Genomic DNA, 26,545 nt, shown 5'->3' with positions numbered 1-26,545 from the left:
TAGCTTTCTGCCAGCTCTTTGCTTAGTATCAACTTTGCCATGGCTCATTACGACACCATATTTCCCAGGGGGTCCACGTGGAGGCATGATACTAGAACTGTTGTTACAGTTATGTAAATTACTCAATGTTAGGAAGATTTTTACAACACCTTACCACCCACAATGTAATGGTATGTGTGAAAGGCTGAATAAAAATATAAAGCAAATACTTTCCAGTCTGGCAAACACTAAAATGAATGATTTGGACACATATATTTCTCCAACATTATTTGCATGCAGATCTGCTTTTCATTCTGCTATCAAAGAAAAACGATCTTTTGCTTTATATGGTTTTGATCCAATCTTTCCTAAAGAACTTGTTTCAGTCATTCCTAATACAGGAAACAATGACATAAATGAGTATCTTGAAACAGTTGTAGATAAATTTTCCACTACTCATAGATTAGTAGGTGAAATAAGTAGATTAAGTTCTCAGAAAACTAGGCAGTATATAAATCATTTAAGAAAGTATAAGTCATTTGCACCAGGTGATTTAGTATTGTTAGATGATAATTCTAGTATAAAAAGAGTTGGGAAATTAGGAAGGAAAGCTTTAGAATTTTAGACAAATTTTCTCCTGTGAATTTTAGGATTCAAGATATCAAAAATCCTAGTAAAATTAGAAATGTACACTCTGATAGGTTAAAAAAGTACTTCTTAGGGAGTAAAAATTTAGTTATATTAGGAGACAATATGAATAGAATATTGAAAGATGGGCATTCTTTTCCTAGTACTAATTGTGCATCTCATTCACAAACAAATAGTAAGAAAGAGAATAGTTTTACAGCTCATAATTCAAATACACAGCAAAGGAGAAAATTTAATTTGGGTAAAACAAAACCTAATGCAGGAAATTTTAGAAATCCCAGGGTACATAATTCAGATAATGTACAATGCAAGAGTGATGATGATCAAACTGACTCTAACATTGATGAAATAGTAGCAGAATATCATAGATTAGTTAATTTGGAGTTAAATAAGCCAGAGGAATGTGAAAATACCTCTAATTTAGTTAATAAGGATAAATAATCTCAACTTGTAGAATCTCAGACACTTGTAGAATTGGATTCTGATAGTTATGATTCTGTAGATTTAGGACATAATTCAAATTTAAATGAAATATTTGAAAAGTATAGAAATTAAATTTGTAGGTATAGTAAATTGAAAGAAGAAAATTCAGAATTATCTCTAGCATCAGATCATTCTAAAACTAGTGATTCCAAGAGTGTAAATAATGATAAGCAAGAATCATGTTATTTTTTTAGATCTAAGAGCAAGAATTAAAAGTTTTCTTAGATATATGTTAAATATTTAAAATTTTTTTTTTACAATAAAAAAATTTTTCAGAGAAAGATGAAACTGATGTAAAAATAATCATAATTTAAAATTCTGAATATTTTTACGTATTGTTTATGTTAATATGTTTATTAGTTTTAGTTTCATAACACGCATTGTCGGCACTTGCGATGTGCCCGTTATTGAAATTGTTTTGTCAAAATGATATGTAAAGCAGTTAAAAATGTATGTACTTACCAGATTTGAATAGTTGTGTTACTTTAAACATTTTTATAGTAGTTTAAAATATTAAACTTTGTGTTTTATGAAGAGACATTCTCTTGTCGCTAATGGAAACAACCGTGTCAGCCATATACAGTATTTAGTTTCTCGCTTGCCATTTCCAAGGAGTGTGCATACTTGCCGAGAAGGTTGATGTGTGATTGACAGCTGACAATGAAAGCGTTCGGTATCTGAGTAACAGAAATAAACAAGATAGTGTTCGGAAAAAAAAAAAAATTAGAACACGGGCCGGCAGATATTCAGACTCGGGGGAATTTGAGTTTTTTTTATGTGACAGTCGGAGGAAAAATGAATAGTATATTCCAAAAAAGGAATCGTGGGACTATTAAGTTTAAAGTGGAATAACTCTTTATAAATAAAAGAAAATATTGGAGGAAACGCCAATTGAAAGATTTATAGTAGGTTCCGAAAAGGGAATCGTACAACTGTGTTTTTTTTTTTAAAATGGAAGAGACTGTCAATAAGCATAAGTGAATAAAAGAAGAAGTTGCTATTTAAGTTCTAAAGGAATGTTTGAGAAAACTCTGATTAAGAAGTTTCATCTGTATTAAGGACGCCGGATCTAACTATTATTTATACTGAAGAAAAGAGACAGAATTGAGTCAGGAAGAATTAATGTGTGCTACATGAGTGATGAAAAGGATCCTGTGAAAATGAAGAATAAAGTCATGTATCTTGGAAAAGGGCAAACTGGCTATGAACATTTTGTCATTGTGAAAACAAAGTGTGCTTAGTCTAGTCTTAAATGTAAGACTATTTTTAAAAGGCCTTGGATCCAATTAATTTGTAGTTAGTTATGTAATATTTGTTTGAAGTGTATATATATTGTTTTTGTTTTATTAAATGTGTTTATTTTGTATTTTGGTCTTGAGTCAGTGATTTATTTGGATTCTGAAAGAAATAGAAAAAAGAGGTCATTGCACCAATCGGAGTAAACCCTTGTGCATATAAATAATATATAGGTACACTCGAAAATAATAAAAAAATAATTGTTAGAAAAAAGAGATTGATTAAAAATCTCCTCTTTAAATAAATCTATTTTATTAACAACGCCATGTGACACAGCAAGAAAGTGCCACTCTGCAAATAAACCAAAAATCATTTTCGTACTTAAGCCTATCCTGAACAAAGTTATTTGGATGCATAATTTAGTATTATAATTCCTCGTTCATATCCTCTTTCCTTAATTAAATTATTACCATACCTAATTTTAAAACTAGAAGGGACCATATAACCCTCAAATAAAAAAAAAAAAAAAAAAAAAAAAACTGCTGAAATAATGGGTCATCTTATGCTCTAGGTATAAAATTTGAACCTTTGAATTTAGTGATGGAGAACAGTCAAGTGATCATCTAGCTACTACAGTAATGTACTATGTAACAGTGTTATGTTAGGTGCATGTACTATGTTCTAATAAGGCTTTTGTTTTTATTTTATGTGAATTAGCATGTTAATATACTGATATATCAGTATATAATATATGTCATATATAAATATTTGTATTTAATAAATGAAATCAGTAAAGCAGGCATATAGTTTTCCATTTAAATCCCAATGAAACCTTATTAGCATGGTCACATGAATTATGGTGTAGAAAACTAAAAACTCATATAAACATAATTTTACTGATCTTCTCATACAGAGGACATCGTTTACGATTTATAGCAAAGAAAATACCTGGTATAATTTCTCTGCCTTTTACTTTGTTTATTTTTAACTCTCCCATTTGCTGTGTCACATGGCTGAAAGATGCAACAAAAAATTGAAGGTTTCTTCATTTTTAAAATTTTATCTATGCAGAATGGGATCAATTTTGCTTTAAAGTCATTTGTCGAGCGTAACTCTTAAAAATTTAGAATTTTTATTTGGTCCCCCACACCTTCTGGAATTCCACTAGCCAGTCAATTTTAATTTTTTGCAAAGCTTGAAGCAATTTTTTTCATAAATGAGTGGTTTCAATTTAAGGTGATTTTAGCATATAACGTGCAAAGAAACTGGTTGTGGATTCAACCTAGGACCTACAAAGTAGGGCACAAAATAAGAAAAAAAGGGGGCACTTGGAACAACTAAAGTGGCTACTATCTTGAAGTGAAAAAAAAAAAAAAAACTAGCCTCAAAATGCAAATAAGAAATCAACAAGTATACAGAGAGCATTAAAAAAATCAGAAATTAGATAATCTGGAAATAAGATGTAAATTTAAAACACTATAAAATTGTGAAAACTCTGAATCTGCAAAATAAAAATGGTTCACCATAATTAACAGAACGTCAAGAAAAATCTAAAAATTTTTCTTGACATTCACATCTAAAGGATATAGAGTAACCAAACAATTCACTTTCGAAAATCAAAATACAAAGTTATGCACCTCAATTCAATTTTTAATATATGATTTCACATTTGTCTACAATACATGCATTCATGCTCACATTACTCCCAGCAAGCATCAATACTTACTATACCATCCCATTTGCAACCTCTTTTGAAACTGCACTTAGATTCAATAACTCATGAACCTCAATCTGTCTGCCTGTTTAATATACATTTCTGAAATATTTTAGCACTATCATCTTTTTCCCACATACTACTCACATTCACCAATGCATACATTCCACACACTACACTGAATGAAGTTTTTCATATCAAATTCAAACAAAGGACTCACAGTTTCATTGTTATATCACACACCATTGATATATAAATAACAATACAATAAAAATTCAATTACACATTAATTAATTAACATTTTGGCTAATTATCAATTTAAAAACACTCGTGCAAGGATAAATATTAAAAAAGAAAACTTTTTCAGAACAACAATATAACCAATACCACAAACAGCACCCTCCAAAGCCATTTTTCAAACAGGACACTTCAAACAACTGGAGTTTCTTTCTCTTCTAATCACATTTATTCTTTGTTGGTCAAGTTGGAATTGCAGGGTGTTTACTAGACATGGCATTTTTGCACAAATATTCAATAAATACTGTCTTAAATTAATTACACAAAATCATAGCATATTTCATTTTCTGAATAAATAGCAAATTAACTTAATCATCACTACCTGAAAGCATTTAGGTGAAATATATATTTTCATTCAATCAACTCTTGTGTAATGTGGATATGGAAAATAGCACTGTGAGATTAGCTTTTAAACAAGAATAAAACAAATTCTAATAGGATAAAAAAAAAATAAACATTTCACATTTTTTAAAAAACATACCAGGAGCATCTGGATGTTTCTGTCTATAAACATACCACAGCCACCATCCCAGTAAACTACCAGCTTCATTTCCATTGAATACCTTCCATTCACCACTGTAAATTAAGCATTTTCAGAAGTTAAGAACAATTAACATGTACTATATGATGAGTAATTTTACTAATTAATTGAAGAAAGTAACGAATTTTAAATGTTTGTGTTCAATGTTGAGATTTAAAAGCATTTTTATGTATATATAATTAAACATGATGACAACTTTATTAAATATTTTTATTCTTAAAATATCACAGCTTACAACAACATGCTTTTATTTCAACACAACTGGACTTATTTTCAGAAATAGCCAATTCTCACTATGGAAACTCCTAAAGAGCTAAAGGAATAGTTTGTTATAGTGGAAGGTTTATTTTAGTGAATTTCTTTTAGAATAGCACTGTAGGGCTTTGGCTGATTTTTTTATTTATTTTTTATTTTATTTTATTTTATTTTATTTTTTTGGTAATATGCCATAGTGGAATGAACTGTTATATTTTTATGTGAATCTCACCCATTAAAGGCTGTTAGCCAACAGTACATTATCACCGTCATCAAAAATGGGCATATGGCAAGATAATCTGGTAACCCTGCTCTGGAAACTAAATATGAAACATTTTCATGTCACTTCCATTATATTCAGACTAGTGGTCTCACATCTGACAATGAAATCACCTAAAAACAATCTAAGTCTAACATTGCTAAGTCATAGCTACAAAATTTTCACGTGCATTATACAAAATAAAATCCAGACTTTAATGAATGAGACAATGGCTGAAGTATCTTTATTACATATTATAAAGATACCAAAGCAACTGTCAAATTTAATAAAATAAAAACAGACAGATTCAAAATAGAAAAAGAAGTCATGCATGGTTGCTTGCAATTACCAAATTTATTTGCTATCTATCTCGAAGAAAAATGCAAAACCATAGCTGAAGAACCAGGTCTACAAATAAAAGGTATGAATATTAACCATGTTAAATATGCAGACAATATTATTATTCTTGCAGAATCCAGAGCAAAACTGAAAAAGACAATAAAAAGTTTAAATGAAAAGTGCAAAACTTTTCAAATGAAAATCAATCTAAGCAAAACTAAAAGAATGAAAAACAGGAAGAAATTAGGAAAAAATTTCAATAAACTTAGACAATCATATACTTGAACAGGTAAAGCAATTTACATATCTTGGCAGTCTCATTACTCACAACTTCAACAACACAAACAGTAAAATACAGACTTAACACAGGATGGTCTAACATGAATAAATTAAACAAAATATGGAAAAATAACAGCATTTCAAAAAACCTCAAACTAAAACTCAGTAAAACCCATTATGATACCTACTGGCAACATATGGAGCTGAGATATGGAGACTCAATCAGAAAGAAATACAGAAAATTAGATCATTCAAAATGAAATGCTTAAGAAAAATAAATGACTCACTGGTCAGAACACAAAATAAATGAGCAGGTTAAACTCAAATTAAAGCATAGAGAAAATATATCATAGATAATTCTTAACAATTAAAATGGTTTGGATACCTCTGGAGAATCTCTTCTCAGAGATTACGAAATATAGCCTTGAATGCAATCAATGGTGGAAAAAGAAGCAAAAAGACATTGCAAAGTATCTATGCACATAGTATGATTCAGACACACAGTCTCAGTTGTAGAGTAGATAAACTAATCACTCAGTCAGCCAAGGTTGGCAACCAACTGTTATATAATACTTAAGTAAAATGAAATGAGAATTGTACTGTAAAATTAGTAATAAATTTCTTTATGCTAATATTTCTTTAGCTGTGATGGCTAACATCTTCCAAATACAAACAGCACAAAGAACCGTAAACAATTAAAAGAGTATGTGATATGGCATCTGATAGAATGAATATAAATGGAATAAACAATGCTAACATAAAAACTAAATCTCAATTGATATGAACATGATATGAACACAGATGGATAAGAAAATAACTATTTGTTAACTTAAAAGCTAATATTTTGCTGGTATATTATCCAGCATCTTCAGAGCACAATACACAAAGTTTGTTACAAATGCAAGACAACCACAATCCGGTGTAACAGTGGAGCTAGTATAAGTAATTGCAGCGTGCAACACAAGACTAAAGTCCTAATATGACGCCATCTAGGTTAAAAAGGTTTGAAAGTGGTTAAAGTGGTTTGCAAGTTTGGAAATAAACATGGTGACATGTCAAATGGGTTCTTAACCAGTTCGTGAATAATCCTGCTGCTTAATCTGCCAGATCATGCCAGGAGGTAGTCTGAGTATAGCAGTATGCATAGATAGAAGACTGGATACTCTCTTTTTTTGTAAAAGTCTCTCAAACTCATAATGCATGCTTGTGCTTTCCAAAATCACAATCTTCAAGGAAGCCACTAACAAAAATAACGGTGACAATGAATGATTGAATGATAAGATTTACTCAAAGAAATCACCCATAAAAAAATTACAAAATCACAAAGTAAAAAAAAAAACCTACAGAAAGTATATTTTCACATGTCCACTTCACTAACATTTGTGGAAGCAGCTGAATTGACAAGCATCTTATTTACATTCCCTTTCATTCATTTTATTTACATTCATCAGATCCTAGTAATTTCTCACTGAATCTCAACTGGCAGCCTCAATGTCTATTGTCTAACATCCACCTCAATTATCCAAACTGCATTCTGCATGATTCCTTCCATAAGGGAGGTACATGAGCATTTGTCAGATCTAACATTCTATGCCAGAGATTATTAAACTCAGAATTCCTTCATTATTATCCATTTGTGGTTCAAAGTTTTGTTACCACATTCTGTTCTTTCATTTGCTGCATTTACTGCTCTCTTCATTCCAATAATCATTGTCCTTTTTTTTTTATTATTATATCCAAAGAATGGTTTTTCTACAGCTTAATTACCAAAGAAGGAAATCATTTTCCTTGAAGACATAAATCAAATTGGCTTCGCTTCTCTAACTTGACAGGTCAGGCTGGAAGCATATCTGCACTTTAGAAATGATCTAACATAAACTGTCCATCAGCCAACCAGAATACCAGACAATCCTCCTTATTCTACCAACAGCCTAATCTTTTCTTAATCAGCTATTTCTCACTATCGATGTCAGATCTCTAGTGGATAACTACAACCTTGTCCACATTTTTATTATTTTTTTTTAAATCACACTTCACTCTGCATTATATCCTCTAGCACTTGAAGAGTGCCAAACAGGATGATTTCTTTGCTCTATCCTATGGTTTAATTACTATTTCCACTATGATACAAATACTTTCTGACCAAATAACTGAAACAATCAATGATAAATAACAGCTTTCATCTCCCACTTAACAACAAATCTCCAGACTTCTAAGCCTGGGTTCACAAAAAAAAAAAAAGCAGTCCACGATAAAAGTTCAGCATATCACAAATGGCTGAAATCAAAAACTTCAGCTGTGCTCTCTGACTACAGCCTCCAATATTTGTATTTAAAAACCTCATCAGCAAATATAAATAAACTCTGTAATTTATAAATAAACTCCTCCATCTTGAACAGCAGTCAAGGTTGGCAGTTGAACTGTTAGCAGTTCAACAGCAGTTGAACAGCCAACATAAAAATGTGCAAATTCACATGGAGAGAAGAGGCAAGGAATAAGAAAAGTCACATTGAGTATGTTATTGTTGACAGTGATGTTTTCTCCCTGGTGCTGGACACCGGAGTGTACAGAGGATTTGAAATTGGAAGTGATCACTATTTAGTCTTGAGAAGGATAAAACTGAATTTCATATTGAAAAGAATAACATGTAAGAAAGTTTTAAAGCAAATAAAAGTTGAGCAACTCTCAGATGTGAACTGAAAACTAAAACACACAAAGCATATTAAAGAAAAATGAGAGAGTTTGAGAACAGGAACCAAACCTTGGAGATTCAGTGGCAAGCCTTGAAGAAAACCCCGATTGATTCAGCCACAGAGGCATGTGGAGAGGTTGTCTGCAAGGATAGAAAATTCAAAACTACATGGTGGACACAGGAAGTTAAAGAGGCAGTGAAGGAAAAGAAGAAAGCATATCAAAAGTTCCTGGCAAATAAATCAGCTTGTGCTCTTAGAGAATACAGAGACAAATGTAAGAAAGCGAAACACTGTGTAAAACTAGCTAAACAAAAGTCATAGGAGGACTTTGGCAAGAACATAGAAAATAAATATCAAGAAGGTGGCAAAATATTCTGGAGGTTGTTGAAGAAGCTTAAAAATGGAAGAAAGAGTGCTGTAAAAGGAGTTAAAGATGATAAAGTTGACATGAAAACAGGAGAAAAAGAGATTCTTGAAGTATGGAGTAATCACTTAAAAAAATTGCTAAATGAAACAAACAGTGATAGCACAGTGGTAAAAAACACTCACCAGGCACACAGCCAGGAATACATATCCATACTTGAAGTAGAAAAAGCCATCATAGGCTTTTTCTATGATGTTGAAAGGCAGCAGGAATAGATGATATTCGACCAGAAATGCTGAAGTATGGTGGTATAAGTCTTACAGTGGCTGCACTGCATAGTTCAAAAGGCCTGGGCATAGGGGCAATTTCCCGATGATTGGAGTAGAGCTCTCATAGTACCCATATATAAAAAGGAAAATAAAACTGAATGTGAGAATTACAGAGGTATTTCCCTACTGAGTGTTCGTGGCAAGATTCATGCAAGTATACTTGAGAAACGGTTGAGAAGAATTGTGGAAGAAAAGTTGGGTGAAGAACAAGCTGGATTCAGGCCAAATAGAGGCTGTCAGGATCAGATCTTCACTTTACGACAAATAGTGGAGAAATCATGGGAATATAATAAAGATGTCTATTTGAATTTTGTAGATCTGGAAAAGGCAATTTAAGTTTTGTTGATCTGGAAAAGGCATATGACAAGGTGCCAAGAGAGAAGCTATACAATACTCTACAGTTATTTTGTGTCAATGGGGGCATTATATCAAGCAATACTTAGTCTTTATTTGAGTTGTAAGTCAGCAGTTAGAAGTGAAGGAAGCACAGGAAGATGGTTTAATGTTAAATCTGGTGTGAGACAAGGATGTACATTATCCCCTCTGTTATTCATTATCTATATGGATCACATTATGAAGGAAAGTGGTATTAAAAATGAAAGTGGTATTAAGAATTGGAGATGTTAATGTCAGCTCTTTGCTTTATTTATGCGGACAATGTTATACTTCTAAATAAATCCGCTACAAGTTTGCAAGATTCTTTGACTAAATTGAATAACTGTTGTAATAGATATGGTATGAAGGTGAGCATTAAAAAGACAAAGACAATGAAAATAGGCAGAATCATTGAAAATGTCAACTGTGTTGTGAACGGGGAATCTGTGAAACAAGTAAAACATTTCAACTACTTAGGCACGATTTTTAGTGAAGATGGTAAATTAAATATGGAAATAGACAATAGAATTAACAAAGCTGGTATGGTAGGCAATCAATTGAATAAATTCATATGGAATAAGAGAGAAATTAGTCAGAACACTAAATTAGCTGTACACAAGACAGTGTTCAAACCAGTTTTAACTTATGGATCTGAGAGCTGGGTCAGAAGTAAAAGTAATATCTGCAGTCTCTAGTCTTGACCAAAGACTAGAAACCGCAGGTACGAGAGTCTTGAGAAAAATTAGAGGCGTGAACAGATGGGATTAATGGCAATATCATATAAAAAATGAGGATATTAGGAAAGAACTTGACATTGTTAGCATCCAGGAATGTGTTAGCAGATCTAATCTCAGTTGGTATGGTCGCGAGGAAAGATTAGCAAAACAAGTGTTCTCTGCCAGGTTGGCAGGAAAATGACCCAGAGGAAGACCAAGATATAGGTGGATTGATACGTTACAAAGTGCCTTAGACGATAGAAATATAAGATCTGATAATGTTAGAGTCTTGACAAGTAACAGACTGATTTGGAGGAAAATTGTAGATAGGAAGTTAGTAATGATGTAAATTTTTCATGTAGTACTATCATATATACTGTACACCCCTTTGAGGGTACCTGTCAGGAATTTGATGATGATAAAGATATCGCCCACCTTTGGACACAAGTAATTTAAAGATTTGGAGAGAGAGAGAGAGCATTACAGAGTTGCTTTTGACCCTTCCAAGGCATCTGATTGGAACTTCTTTACTCTGCAATTAGATTAGATCTCTGGTTTCTTTTCTGTCATTAATTGAATGTCACGGTTTATCATTAATCTCCTGAGATTTCTCTATCAATGCTAGGATAACCTAGAGTTCTGAGTTTCCACCGAAACTTTCTTCCTATGCATCAAACACTTTCTTTCACTAACTACTAGATTATTCTTCTCCAGCACAGGAGAAGAATAATCTAGTGAACTTCAACACTATCAAAACACAATTTTATCTTATTTCTCATTAAGAAAGGTTTCACTTCATTTTCCTTTAGATTCAAAATCTGAGGGATAATGATTCCCCTAAATTCATGCATATATATATATATATTTAAAAAAATTCAAATTCATATTAAGATTTGGTGAATAAAGGAATACTTCAAGAGACCCATTAAGCAATTTCTCAAATATGAAAGAACTATGATGACCCACACTAAAATCTCCCATAGAATTCTTGATGCTATAATGGAAGAGAGCAATTCATAATAAATTTCTCACACACTCTTTCTCAATTATTTTCATGGCTGCTGCTCTACCAAACTGGCCACCACAATTCCTCAACCTTTCTCTACCCAAGTACCAACATAAGCAAACCAACTCCTCCTGTTTCATTCTATTTACTGTTGTTTTCTTGGAACAGCTTTCCCTAGTAATCACCTAACAGTTTTTCAAGAAATACATGATTCTTTCTTTCTCCCTGAGATAGAATATATTAGATTTTGCAACCTCTCAGGTGTAGATAATATAAAAAATAAATAAATAAATAAATAAAAAATTCATAATTAAGATGTGGTGAATAAAGGAATACTTCAAGATACCTATTACACAATTTCTCAAATATGAAAGAACTATGATGAAATCAGTTGGTTCCACTTAACAGCAGTCTATAGATAAGGCAAAACTGACTAGACCAGCTAGTGAATAATAATTGTATCTCTGATTAGAAAGCAAACTGGTTTGTATTTTATTTATATCTCTATTTGTATCTATTTATTTGATACAATTATTAATAATAATCGTATCTCTGATTAGGAAGCTAACTGGTCTTGTTCACATGCTGTGCCAATTACTGCTCCCCTACCCTTAGGTTAGCTATTCATCTCTGTATTCCTTTCTACTTTTGCAGTTGGAGGTGATTGGTTATAAAGTTGACTAGCTACCAAAGTTTTCATGTTATTTTTTATTTTAATAGTAGAAACCATGCATTTAGTTCATTATGAAGATTTCAAGTGACATTAATTAAATGTAATATTCCAAAATTTAAATGTTAATTTTGGATTTTCATTTTTATAACTTCATACTTTTCTAGTACTTTCTTGTGTCTCCCATTTTTTGTATTTTATACTTTTCATGTCATTCTGAATGCTTTATGTATGGTTCTTGCCAATCCTTATTTTCTATTTCTTACCATTCTGCCATCAACAGATTTCCTGCCATTTCCTTTGTTTACTGGGCATGGACAGTTTTTTCCACTTTTATTTTCAAGTTTTAATATTAAAAAAATAGTACCTTTCAAAGGATTACTCTCAACAGTTCTATTCTGTGATATGAATTGTGATGTTATTTGTGAGGAAATCTAATTTGCTATCATAAAGGTTTTGTGCTTATGCTTTTTTTGCAATAGGGAACTTAAACCGGCATTGGCTTTATGGGATATAGGCCAAACTGCTTCCATATTTCATTATAGCATTTCATTATGCAGTAGCAGTATTTGCTATAGTGCACATCAGATTGTATATAAATTGTATGCTAATGAATTTCTTAGACTATGAGACTGATATAAGGAAGTGAAGTGTGGTGTGTGAAGGTGTTTGTTACAATATTATGAAGAGTATTTAAAATTATTAAGGGATTATCACTTAAATACACAAGGAAAAGCAAATCATTAATAGGGAATTTAATATGCAAGACATTAAATGAAAACATGTAACAATAGATAGCTCATAATGCAACATCATGATAGTTATTGATTTGTAAACCCACTAGAAGGAATGCCAGTTAAATGGGCCAGATTAATTACTTATTGTATCTACATGACTGATTATGATTTGGAAGATGAATAAAGAATAAAGATAAAGTGATATGAAAGTATTAGGATACATATTGATTTTTTTTTTTTTTTGATTTGAAATGTAGCAAGCTAGGAATGTTAAGATTAATCTAAAAAAGATTTTACAGATATGTAAAACAGGATATGGATAAAGGAAATGAAGGAAGCATAACTCAAGAATAATTTTGAATGATCCAGTGAAAGATGTGGAAGAATTCAACAAGTATTTTGCAAATGTATACATGAATGCAGGGTTTCTTTCATTATAATTATTATTGAGAACCTGTCCATGAGAGGTTAGCCAACCTATAGTACAAAAGTGCCATGGATGGGCAAACTCATGCCCAAGGAATACAATCCACTACTTGAAAATCTGTGGTTTGCATTCTTTGGGAAACATACGATGGCAAACTGTTCACTAGGGTTGCAGTGGAAGGGATAAAAGAAAATGAGTCAAATTTGTTCCTGTGGGTTTAGAGTTTAACTGTGAGGGTACTGATCGACTGTTTCATGCATTTGGATAAATTTGACAGAGGGTGTGGAAATTATTAATTCCAATTCTGATGAACAGCAGTCATATAAATATTTACAAAGCTGCAGGCTGTGGAAGCCAAACACCTGTATGAAAGTGAGTAGACCGTACCAGTGAGAAATGGATCCTCAATCAATCTGTCCTTTTCTGTATAGAATCCAATATATTATGGGGGGAAAATTTGTCAACTGTCAGGTAAATTTTTGATTTGCATAGGATTAGAAGGTTTAGAGTTAAAATAACAACGCCTTAAGCAAAATCAAAAAACGAATTTTTTGAATGCGGGGGGAGGCAATATTTGTAACATGCTTGTGTCAAGAGAGATTTGAGGTTAGAGTAATCCCATGAAGATAAAAGATAAATCTCATATTGAATAGAGATTTAGATATTGTGAAGAGTAAGTCCCCCCCCGTGAGAAATAATGCAAAGCTGTATTTTGCTGGAAGTTGACAAGGTTATCCAAATCCCATTGATAAATGTTTTGAAGATCAGAATTCCGAATTTAAGGCAGTAGGGGTTGAAGTTCTACAGGTTGTGAATTGTGCTTTGTAAGGTTTTCAAATGAAAGGAGTGCAGTAAAGTGTGCGGAAGCAGATCATTTATATACAGAAGGAAGACGGTGGCAAAAGAATAGAGCTTTGTGAGACTCTAGCCTTAGTTGTACAGTCAAAAGATAATGAGTCATCCACCATCACTCAAAGTGAGCATCCAGTCAAAAAGCTGGTTACCAAATTGTAGAAGTCAGGGGGCAAACTCAGTCAAAAGCCTTGAAGATATCAAGTGCAACCACATTTGGTGTTTGTCCAGAGATGGGTGACAGGTTAGCAAATCTCCTGGTGATTGGCAAAACAGAAAGAGATCAAACATCCCTCAAGACAGGCAAACCGGCCCGGTGAATACATGGAGCCAGTTCATATTCATATATACATAAATATTCATAAATACTTAGGGCAAGGAAGGCAACAGGAAACCACCTTGTTTCATAATCATTCCCTGGTAAAATAGCATATTGCTATCCAACCAACCATAAGGTTGATGACTAAAACAACATTTCTGGCAAAAGGTCAAATGAAACAGTGTTTGTGATGGTTCAGGACATGAACCATTATCAGCTATGCAAGAATTGGAGAAGTATGTAGCCAGGAGGTTGGGTTTTTCTGTGAATAATGAGGCAACAGTAGTAGTAGTGTTGGGCAGAAGTTTCGGCCAACAGCTGTCTGTGGCTAAAAACCAGAAAGCAAGACTGCTTTGTGTAAAATGCAGGTTTCCTGCTTTTAGCTCTCTCAAAGTCAGTTTTTGATGTGTTCATAGTTTTCTTGTACCTGTTCCAAGCTCTGGTATAAGCAGTACAGAAACATGGGGATTGGAACCAGTTACAGTACAGTACTTAGCACAACTATAGGAAAACTAGGGCTTAAACAGGAGTTGGGAATTTAAGATGGAGTAGGGAATAAGTGTTCATAATATTAATGTTCATAAATATTCATATCAGCCATTTGAATACTTAAGCAAATATATATCATTCTCTTTCTGAGGTCACTTCTGAGAAACACATTTAGCATCAGGTTTGGTGATAAAATGAATGGTGGAAGCATTCAATCCTGATGGAGATAGGAAGTGATGGTAGTAAAAAAGATTGTAAATTTTGTTTGAAAGAAGAATATGTAATAAAAGCAGCTTGCTGCAGATAAAGTAGTTTGTTAAAAAGTTCAGGGACATTAACAATGCAATTAAAGCATTTAAACTTGTTAAAAATCCCATTGTGAAACAAATATTAGTGCCGAGGAAGATCAGAATGGAATAGCAAACACTGTCTGGTTAAAAGAGGATTGAGATAAAGTAATTTTTCCTAAGTAAGAATTGGAATTAAACATGAATGCAAAATATGCTGAAGGAGCAGTGTAGTTTTAACAAATGGTTAATAAAACAATGACATGAGGATGCACATGGTGTGAATATATTATGTTGTAAGAATGCATCAGTTCTCAAGCTGTAGAATGAATCCACACTGATGATGGCTGAAGTCAATGCAATAAAGCATAAGGACATTCTAGAAAAATGCCCCTATCCAACTTCTAGAAATGACTTCCCTAACAGTACTGTTATTTTGTAATATAATACTGTACCTTCACATAGTAGTTGCCAAACAGTGGGTGGAACAATCTGTCAATGGAGAACAATAATGTTCTCCATTGCCAGGCTAGTCACCTGACATGGAGAACATTAATCTACTTTTAAGCCAACAAAGAAAGGTAATCGCCATGAATCATTTCATTCCAGGGTCATCGAAAATGACCCTGGAATGAAAAAGGTAAAACGAAAATGGAAATGACAAAATATAATACATATAGCAAACTGGAACATACGAGGAATAGTGTATGAAGAAATATAATCAGATCAAATATTAAATGAAAGAAATTTTCAAACGGAAGTAATCATTGAAACAAAAAAGAAATTAAAAGAAACCATGAGAACTGAAAATTTTAATGTAATATATAGTGGAGTAGACAGAGACCAAAGAGCACAAGCAGGTGTTATGATTAGGATTCATAATTCCCTTTCAAAGCAGTTAAACTATTATAAATTATGGAATGAATGAATAACAGAAGCTAGAATAAAAATAGATAGGGGTCATTTAACACTAATTAGTTTATATGCACCAGAAAGAGGAAGAGAAGAGGAGAATATGCAATTTTACAATCAATTAAAAAAATATATATAATAAAATATATATATATATATATATATATATATGTATGTATAACTGAGAGGAGAATGGACCAAAGCTTCTGACTTAATGTCCAATCCTCACCTTCTCATGGTGCACTGTGTTAGGTATCTACCTGGATAATGAACACATAAGGATGGGCTGGCAATTTGGGATTTAGCTGACCAAACTGTATTCTTATTGGTTTAAACCAAAATATTAAATGATGGTACAACATGGCATAATATCATGCCTGCTGGGATGTTGCCTGGTTAAACAAGGTCCCGTTGTTTTCGCCAGGAAACCAGGGGAAAAATAGCGAAAAGTCAGCTACTGGAAATCTGAAAACACACCCCAACTCAACATCACCAGAGTTAAAGATTGGTACTATCAACATAAGAAGCCTGAATGGCAAAGAAATGGAGCTAGCTGAGGAATTAGATAAGTACCAGATTGACATAATAGAGGTGACTGAAACAATAAAAAAACACCAAAACTGGTAAGCTCTTTCTGAGCAATAAATACAAAATGCTATATTCAGGCAATAACAATCAAGGAAAAGAAGGAGTAGCCATAGTATTCAACACTAAACATGAGGCTAATCTTTTTGAATCGCAGGCAATTTCAACTAGAGTGATGTGGACAAATATCAGAACAGGACAATGAGACTTACTTGTGCCTATGGTCCCACAGAAGGTTCTATTAAGGTAGAAGTGGAGGAATTTTTTTGAGGCTTTAGAGAAAGCATTCGCTAAAGCCTCAAAACTGACACAATGAAAAAGGAAAAGGTGGTCCTTGCTGAGTATCTTAATAGCAGAGTAAGAAATGACTGTCAGACATACAAAAAATGTTTTGGGAAAATTTGGAGAAAACAGCAAATCTAATAATAATGGCAAATACTTGTTGGATTTCTGCTCAGGACATGGACTGGTTATTACTAACACAATGTTCCAACATAAAAATGTACACAAATTCACATGGAGAGAAGAGGCAAGGAATAAGAAAAGTCTCAATGACTATGTTATTGTTGACAGTGATATTTTCTCTTTGGTGCAGGACACTACAGTGTACAGAGGATTTGAAACTGGAAGTGATCACCATTTAGTCTTGAGCAGGATAAAAACTGAATTTCATACTGAAAAGAAAGACATGTTAAAAACTTTTAAAGTGAATAAAAGTTGAGCAACTTTTGGATGTGAACTGTAGACTGAAATATACAAACATTATTCAAGAAGAAATGAAAGAGTTTGAGAACAGAAATCAAACCTTGGAGATTCAGTGGCAAGCTCTGAAAAAAACATTGACTGATTCAGCCAGAGAGGCATGTGTTGAGGCTGTCTACAAGGATAGAAAAATCAGAACTCCACACAGGAAGTTAAAGAGGCAGTGCAGGAAAAGAAGAAAGCATATCAAAAGTTCTTGGCAAATAATTCAGCTTGTGCTCTTAGAAAATACAGAGACAAATGTAAGAAAGCTAAACACTATGTAAAACTAGCTAAACAAAAGTCATGAGAGAACTTTGGTAAGAACATAAAAAATAAATATCAAGAAGGTGGCAAGATATTTTAGAGGTTGTTGAAGAAGCTCAGAAATGGAGGAAAGAGTGCTGTAAAAGGAACTTGAGATGATAAAGGCAACATGAAAACAGGAAAAAAAGATACCCTTGAAGTATGGGTTAATTACTTCGAAAAATTGCTAAATGAAACAAGCAGATTTAGCACAGTGGTAAAAAACACTCGACAGGCATGTAGTCAGGAATATACATAGCCATACTTGAAGTACAAAAAGCCATCAAAAGCCTGAAATGTGGGAAGAGAGCAATAGGCCTGGACAGAGGGACAAATTCCAGATGATTGGAGTAGAGCTCTCACAGTACACATATATAAAAAGTGAAATAAAACTGAATGTGGGAATTACAGAAGTATTTCTCTACTGAATGTTCCTGGTAAGATTTATGCAAGTATACTTGAGAAACTGTTGAGAAGGATTATGGAAGAGAAGCTTGGTGAAGAACAAATTGGATTTAGGTCAAATAGAGGCTGTCAGGATCAGATTTTCACTTTACAACAAATAGTTAAGAAATCATGGGAATATATAACAAAGATCTGTATTTAAGTTTTGTAAATCTGGAAAAGGCATATGACAAGGTACCAAGATAGAAGCTAATTAAAATGCTACAGTTATATGGTGTCAATGTGAGATTATATCAAGCAATACTTAGTCTTTATTTGAGTTGTAAGTCAGCAGTAGGAATTGAAGTACAGGAAAATGGTTTAATGTTAAATCTGGTGTGAGACAAGGATGTACATTATCCCCTCTGTTATTATCTATATGGATCACATTATGAAGGAAAGTGGTAATAAACCTGATATCAAAATTGGAGATGTTAATGTCAGCTCTTTGCTTTATGTGGATGATGTTAGAATTCTAATTAAAATCCGCTACAAGTCTGCAAGATTCTCTGACTAAATTGAATAGCTGTTGTAATAGATACGGTATGAAGGTCAGCAATAACAAGACAAAGAAAACGAAAATAGGCAGAAGCATTGAAAATATCAACTGCATTGTGAATGGAGAACCTATAGAACTAGTACAACATTTCAGCTTCTTACACACGATTTTTAGTGGCGATGGTAAATTAAATATGGAAATAGACAACAGGATCAACATAGCTGGTATGGTAGGAAGTCAACTGAATAAATTTATATGGAATAAGAGAAAAAGTAGTCAAAACACTAAACTAGTTGTATACAAGACACTGTTCAAAGCAGTTTAAATTTATGGATCTGAGAGCTGGGTTAGAAATAAAATTCTTGATCAAAGACTTGAGACCACAGATATGAGAGTCCTGAGAAAGATTAGGGGCATGAACAGATGGCATCAATGGCAATATTATATTAAAAATGAGGCTATTAGAAAAGGACTCAATGTTGTTAGCATCCAGCATTGTGTTAGCAGAGCTAATCTCAGGTGGTATATGGTCACTTAAATAGAATGGGAGAGGAAAGATTAGCAAAACAAGTGTTCTCTGCCAGGTTGGCAAGAAAATGACCCAGAGGAAGACCAAGATATAGGTGGATTGATACCATAAAAAGTGCCTTAGAAAATAGAAATATAGGCTCTGACAATGTTGAGGCCTTGACTGGTAATAGATTGATTTGGAGGAGAATTGTAGATAGGTGGTTGGTAATGATGTGAATTTTTCATGTGGTACTGTCATATCCTGTACACCCTTTGGGAGTAAATGTCAAGAATTTGATGAATTAGTAATATTAGCAGAGGACTGAAATGCAAGAACATGAAAATTAATAATAATAAGTAATAATTTAGAGTGTGTTCTCCATATATAGAAATATATATGGAGAACATACTCTAAAAAGGAATGGTGAAAAATTGATTGACACTGTAGTTTATAATAAACTTAAAATAATGAATTCTTTCTATAAACATAAAGACATACATAAATATACTTGTGCAGCAAGAGGATAGAAATCAATATTAGATTACTTTATCTTAAATGAAAATACATCAAAGTTTTCTATAGATGTTAGAGTCCACAGAGAACATGAAGTAAGTAGTGACCACTTCCTAATTAAAATAAAAATTACCACCTAAATGGCTACAAATAACAAGAACAGAAAGAAATTTTAAAATATTTGTTTATAAAACTAATTATTAATTGATACACATATACAATGGCTATATGAACAAAGAATTAACCAATATTTAGATAAAATGAAATGAAGAAACAGAAATAAAATGGCTTAATATAAAAACGATACCAAATACAGCAGCAAATGAAAGCTTAGGAAAGACCAAAAAATTCAATGAAAAGAAAAAACTGAATATATTGGACGATACAATCAAGGAAATGGTGCGAGTCGCTTGGAGAGACTGCTGCTGAAAGATAAAGTAGTGAGTACAGAGATTGAATCAGATCAAGTGGGAAGTGATGTGGCAGAGCAGGAGAGTAAAACAGGAGAGATTGAAGAGGTGGTTATTAATGAGGAAGTGAGTGGCATGAGTATGTAAATAAGAGAATAGGTGTGCAAGAGGAACAGGGAAAGGGGGAGGCTCAGGATGGACAGGGGTACACAGCGTGAGAACGGTGGATGCTCCAAGAGAATGTGAAAGCATGTGTAGACAGGAAAGGAATGAGATGACCTGAGATCAAAAGGAAACAGCTAGAATTGAAGAGGGTTCTAAAATGAATAAGCAGAAAGAGAAATGGCCCTAGTTAAACATGGAGAGATCACACTGAATGAGTGGTATCAGGGGAACTAGCTGTAGATCCAGGAATGAGCTGTTGTGTTTGTATACAAATGCAAGAAGTATAAGAAACAAGGCAGATGAAATGGTTGCACTAATTGAGTCTATTCACCCAAAAATTGTTAGAATAAGTGAGATATGGTTAGATGAGGACGACATCCTGACAGGAATGTCGTCCTAACTCTTTCTCTATCATCTATTGATGATAGAGAAAGAGTTATGTCCATACAAAGTAGAGTTGCAAGAGGGAAATAGTGCCAGTGTTGAGGCAGTATGGTGTGATATAGAGGTGAATGGAATGAAATACTTGGTTGGATGTTGTTACAGACCAGGTAATGTGGATGGTAGTGATAATGAAATGCATGATCAAAGTAGGCAAGAAAATAAGAAAAGAGTGATCATTATGGGCGATTTTAATTATGGCAATATAGACTGAAATGATGAGATAACAAATGAAAGTAAAGAAAATGAGTTTCTTGAGTTTTTGAGAGATAACTACCTCAGACAGTATGTAACAGAGGGCATGTGAGGATTGAGGGGTCTTGGATTTGGTCACCTCATCAGAGGATGCAATTATAAATGAGGTGTCAAATCACCCACCAATTGGTGAGAGTGACCACAGGTGATTACCTGGGTCGTTGCCAGCAGTGTCAGGTCCTGTGTGAAAAAAGGGTATATGTGGAACTACAAGGGGGGGGGGTGATTATGAAGAGCTCAGGAGACAGCTTGCTAGTGTAGCATGGAATGAGGAGTTAGCTGGAAAAGATATCAATGCAGCTTGGGGGATTTTCAAGCACTATCTAGTAGATGCAATGTCTAAATGTATTCCAAGGGTGAGAAGGTTAAATAAGGTAGGTGTGAAATGGATGAATAAAGAAATTAAGCATGTGATACAGAGAAAAAGGACATTATGGAGGCAGAATAAGAGAAGTGGAAATAACCAATTCTATGAGGATTACAAAGACCAGGCAAGGGAGGGGGGGGGGGTCACTTGGTTGGTGAGGGTAGCAAAAGTGAGGTATGAACAGCAGTTAGCTAATGAAGCCAAAAAGAATCCTAAGGAGTTCTTTCGATATGTAGCCAGCAAAAGAAAGAAAGAATGATTATGGAAGGATAACATTGATTGGAGAAAATGGTATAAAGACAGCTGTTGCAAAATGGTGGAGATAATTAATGAGCAGTTCATAGAGGTCTTTCAATGTGAATGTGACTTCATGGAGAGATTGAGAGCAGATGATAATGAGGAGGAGAGAGACTGACTGTAAGTGAGCAAGAGGTGTATGGGGAGTTGAGCAAACTAGATGTTAATAAGGCTGTGGGACTTGATAACATATCACCATGTATTCTGAAGGAATGTGCCATGGAGTTGACGCTGGCCTTGACATATTTTTTTAATACGAGTCTTGCACTGGGTCATATTCCTAAGATTGTGGGAGGGCAAGATTGTGCCACTTCATAAAGGAGGTGATAGAACTCAAGCATCAAAACTATAGGCCTATCTGTGTGTCAGATGTTGTGGTTAAGTTGTTGGAGAAGTTTGTGAGAACTAGGATCCGGAACTGGGTTGACAACAATTGTATTATCTTTGATGGACAGCATGGATTTGCTATCCATCATGGGTGACTTAGATTTCGCAAAGACTTTTGATAGATTACATGATAAGTTGATAGTCAAACTAGAGCGGATCGGGTTGAATATTAGATTAGTGCATTGGATTGGAGACTGGCTATCTGATAGTTATCAACAAGTTGTGTATGGGGGAGCAATATCTAAGAAAAACAAAGTCATTAGCAGTGTGCCTCAGGGGTTTGTTTTAGGGCCATTACTGTTTAACTTGTAGATTAATGATATTGGTGAAGATTTGGATGGAGATATTCAGTTGTTTGCAGATGATGCAAAGTTAGGATGAACCAGGAAGAGTAGAGAAGATGTTGTGGCCTTACAAGAAGACTTGAATAAACTGAGTTATTGGGTACAGGAATGGGTATATGAATTTCATGTCGCAAAATATAAGGTTTTAAAATTTGGAAAATAAAAATGGGATGCAGAATTTATGCTTGGTGAGGATACATTGTTGGAGGTGGAGGAAATAAGAGATCTGGGGGTGATAGTGGATAAGGATTGGAAATTTAGGGGACACAGCCAATGTGAAGATAACACAAAGGTTTCTGGAAATGATGCAGAGGACACTGACTTGTAGAAGTAGGGAGATTCTTGTTCCATTATATAAGGCTTTGATTAGGCCACACATGGACTATTGTGCCCAGATTTGGTCATCTGGTTTTCAGAATGTTTTCAACATGAAAAGATGTTGGAAAGGGTCCAGAGGCGACTGACTAAGGTTTCTAACCTCTGGAATGTCGAATATGAGGAAAGATTGAGAGGATACAATTTGCAGAGTCTGGTGGACAGAGAAAGAGGGAAGATATAATAGAGACCTACAAGTTAGTAAGGGATTGTTATAGGATCAATGCTGGAGAGGTTCTACAGAAAATAGTGTCAGATCAGGGGAGAACAGAGGTCATCCCTGGAAACTGTATAAAGAGGGTGTGAGTAGAGGGAGTGAGCAGCAGGTTTTTTTCATGCAGAGTTGTGAATGACTGGAATGCCTTGCCTGAGAGTGTGGTGTATGCAGAGAATTTCAGTGTGTTTAAAGCACAATATGATGAGCAGCTGTGTGTATGATAAAAGGACCTCCCAGATGAGTCTTTGACAATGGGGTTTTGGGTAATAATAATAATAATAAAAAATAATCAAAATGGAAAAAAAAAAAAAAAAAAAGCATATCATAAATGGTTAAGCAGTAAAAGATGAAACAGAATATAAAAGAGTAAGAGCCATAGTTAAAAGAGAAATCAGAAAAAGACAGAGAATCATAGAATAAATTTGTTTCTAATTTAGAACATGATTTATAAGACCCAATGTATATAAGATTTTGAAACATTTAAGTACAGATACTGAAGAAAGTGTAAAATTAAACACTGAATTGAAATTAGAAGAATTTCTGAATTTCTATACAGAATTCTGGACAGATAAATATTTTTAAAAAGATAACTGGTAAACATTTAATGAAAATGAAAAGGAAATAATAAAGAAGAATCAGAAATCAGCCTGAGAGAAACAAGAAATGGAAAATCACCTGGAGAAGATAAGTTAGGTTCAGAATTATATAAAATGCAGGAATAAGGTTCCAAGAAAGACATTTATTATTTTTAAATGAAATCTATTCAACAAGTAACCCACCAATTGAAAAAAGCAATAGTGATCCCTATCTTAAAAAAAGGTACCAGAGATGATCCTAAAAATAATCATCATCATCATCAAATTCCTGCCATGTACCCTCAAGGGGTGTACAGGATATGATAGTACTACATGAAAAATTTACCTCATTACTAACTTCCTATCTACAATTTTCCTCCAAATCAGTCTGTTACTTGTCAAGACTCCAACATTATCAGATCTTATATTTCTATTGTCTAAGGTACTTTGTACTATCCACCTATATCTTGGTCTTCCTCTGGGTCGTTTTCATGCCAACCTGGCAGAGAACACTTGTTTTGCTAATCTTTCCTTGCCCATTCTGTTTAAGTGACCATATAACACCTGAGATTAGCTCTGCTAATACATTCCTGGATGCTGACAATGTCAAGTTCTTTCCTAATATCCTCGTTTTTAATATGATATTGCCATTGATGCCATCTATTCACCCTTCTAATCTTTCTCAGGACTCTCATATCTCCGGTCCCTAGTCTTTGGTCAAGTGTTTTACTTCTGACCCTGCTCTCAGATCCATAAGTTAAAACTGGTTTGAACACTGTCTTGTATGCAGCTAATTTAGTGTTCCGACTAATTTCTCTCTTATTCCATACGAATTTATTCAATTGACTTCCCACCAGGCCAGCTTTGCTGATTCTGTTATCTATTTCTATATTTAATTTACCATCTTCATTAAAAATCGTGCCTATGTAGCTGAAATGTTTTACATGTTCCACGGGTTCTCCATTCACAACACACTTGACATTTTCAATGATTCTGCCTATTTTCATTGTCGTTGTCTTTTTATTGCTGACCTTCATACCATATCTATTACAACAGTTATTCAACTTAGTCAGATAATCCTGTAGACTTGTAGCGGATTTATTTAAAAGTATTACATCATCCGCATAAAGCAAAGAGCTGACATTAACATCTCCAATTTTGATATCATTTTAATACCACTTTCCTTCATAATGTGATCCATAAAGATAATGAATAACAGAGGGGATAATGTACATCCTTGTCTCACACCAGATTTAACATTAAACCATCTTCCTGTACTTCCTTCAATTCTAACTGTTGACTTACAACTCAAATAAAGACTAAGTATTGCTTGATATAATGTCCCATTGACACCATATAACTGTAGCGTAATGAATAGCTTCTCTCTTGGCACCTTGTCATATGCCTTTTCCAAATCAACAAAACTTAAATACAGATCTTTGTTATATTCCCTTGCTTTCTCGACTATTTGTCGTAAAGTGAAGATCTGATCCTTACCATATCTATTACAACAGTTATTCAATTTAGTCAGAGAATCCTGTAGACTTGTAGCGGATTTATTTAAAAGTATAACATCATCCGCATAAAGCAAAGAGCTGACATTAACATCTCCAATTTTGATATCATATTTAATACCACTTTCCTTCATAATGTGATCCATAAAGATAATGAATAACAGAGGGGATAATGTACATCCTTGTCTCACACCAGATTTAACATTAAACCATCTTCCTGTACTTCCTTCAATTCTAACTGTTGACTTACATCTCAAATAAAAACTAAGTGTTGCTTGATATAATGTCCCATTGACACCATATAACTGTAGCGTATTGAATAGCTTCTCTCTTGGCACCTTGTCATGCCTTTTCCAAATCGACAAAACTTAAATACAGATCTTTGTTATTTTCCCATGCTTTCTCGACTATTTGTCGTAAAGTGAAGATCTGATCCTGACAGCCTCTATTTGGCCTGAATTCAGCTTGTTCTTCACAAAGCTTTTCTTCCACAATTCTTCTCAACCATTTCTCAAGTATACTTGCGAAACAAAATAAAAAATGATGGTACAACATGACAAAAAGAAATTTCCTAAAAATTATAGAGGTATAAAGTATTCTAAATTCCTGTTATAAAATATATAGAAGAATTTTAAAAAACAAACTAATAAAATATTCTGAAAGCTTTATTTTAGAAGTACAAAATTGATTTAGAAAAGGACTATCACATATAGACCCGGCCTTTTGCCTAAAATTAATAATAGACAAAAGAAGAGAATACAATTTAGAAACACACATTTTTACATTTTATTGACTTTAAAAAAGCATTTGACAAAGTTAAAAGAGCATTTTATTTAACTTATCAAAAGGAAGACAAATACCAAATAATATTCTAAAAGCTACCATAAGTATATATGAAAATAATCAAATAAAAATAAGATTAAATTATGAACTATCATAACCAAGAGAGATTAACCAAGGAGTCTGACAGGGATGTCCCCTTTCAGCAACTCTTTTTAATATTTATCCAAATGAAATAATAATAAAATGGAATAAAAATTTTCATCAATGTATTAAACTTCTCCTATTGTGAATTTAAACACACTCCTTTTTTGCTGATGACCAAATAATAATAATAAATTCTGAAGATAACTTACTGAAAGATATATTAAATTTAAATGAAAGAGCCAAAAGATTATGGAATGGTAATATCAACAGAAAAATCAAAACCGATGGCCTTTCAAGGACAAGATACAATAAGAACTAAAATAGTAATAGGTTTTTATTCATGAAAATAAAAAAGAAATCTAAAAATTGCAAAATATTCAGGTGTAATTAACTCTATATTTAAACCTAACCTAGTTCAAAAACAAACTACACTAAAAGTATACAATATATTAGCCCTACCAGTCCT

The 26,545-nt window shown here is 33.3% G+C and overlaps 1 protein-coding gene across 1 annotated transcript in view; it reads right to left on the bottom strand.

Annotated features, from left to right (window-relative positions):
- Pgm2a (phosphoglucomutase 2) overlaps positions 1-26,545 on the bottom strand; it is a 302,858-nt gene that overhangs the window by 135,744 nt on the left and 140,569 nt on the right. The window contains exon 9 of the mRNA XM_090406595.1: positions 4,839-4,933. Within this exon, the coding sequence (XP_090262721.1) occupies positions 4,839-4,933 (95 nt within the window). The remainder of the gene's footprint in view (positions 1-4,838; positions 4,934-26,545) is intronic.

This window comes from Typopeltis vanoorti, chromosome 16, assembly GCF_054136105.1.
Source record: "Typopeltis vanoorti isolate ZY-2024b chromosome 16, IOZ_Tvanoo_1.0, whole genome shotgun sequence".
In the NCBI taxonomy this organism is placed as follows: domain Eukaryota; kingdom Metazoa; phylum Arthropoda; class Arachnida; order Uropygi; family Thelyphonidae; genus Typopeltis; species Typopeltis vanoorti.
This window is presented reverse-complemented; position numbering and strand designations above follow the sequence as displayed.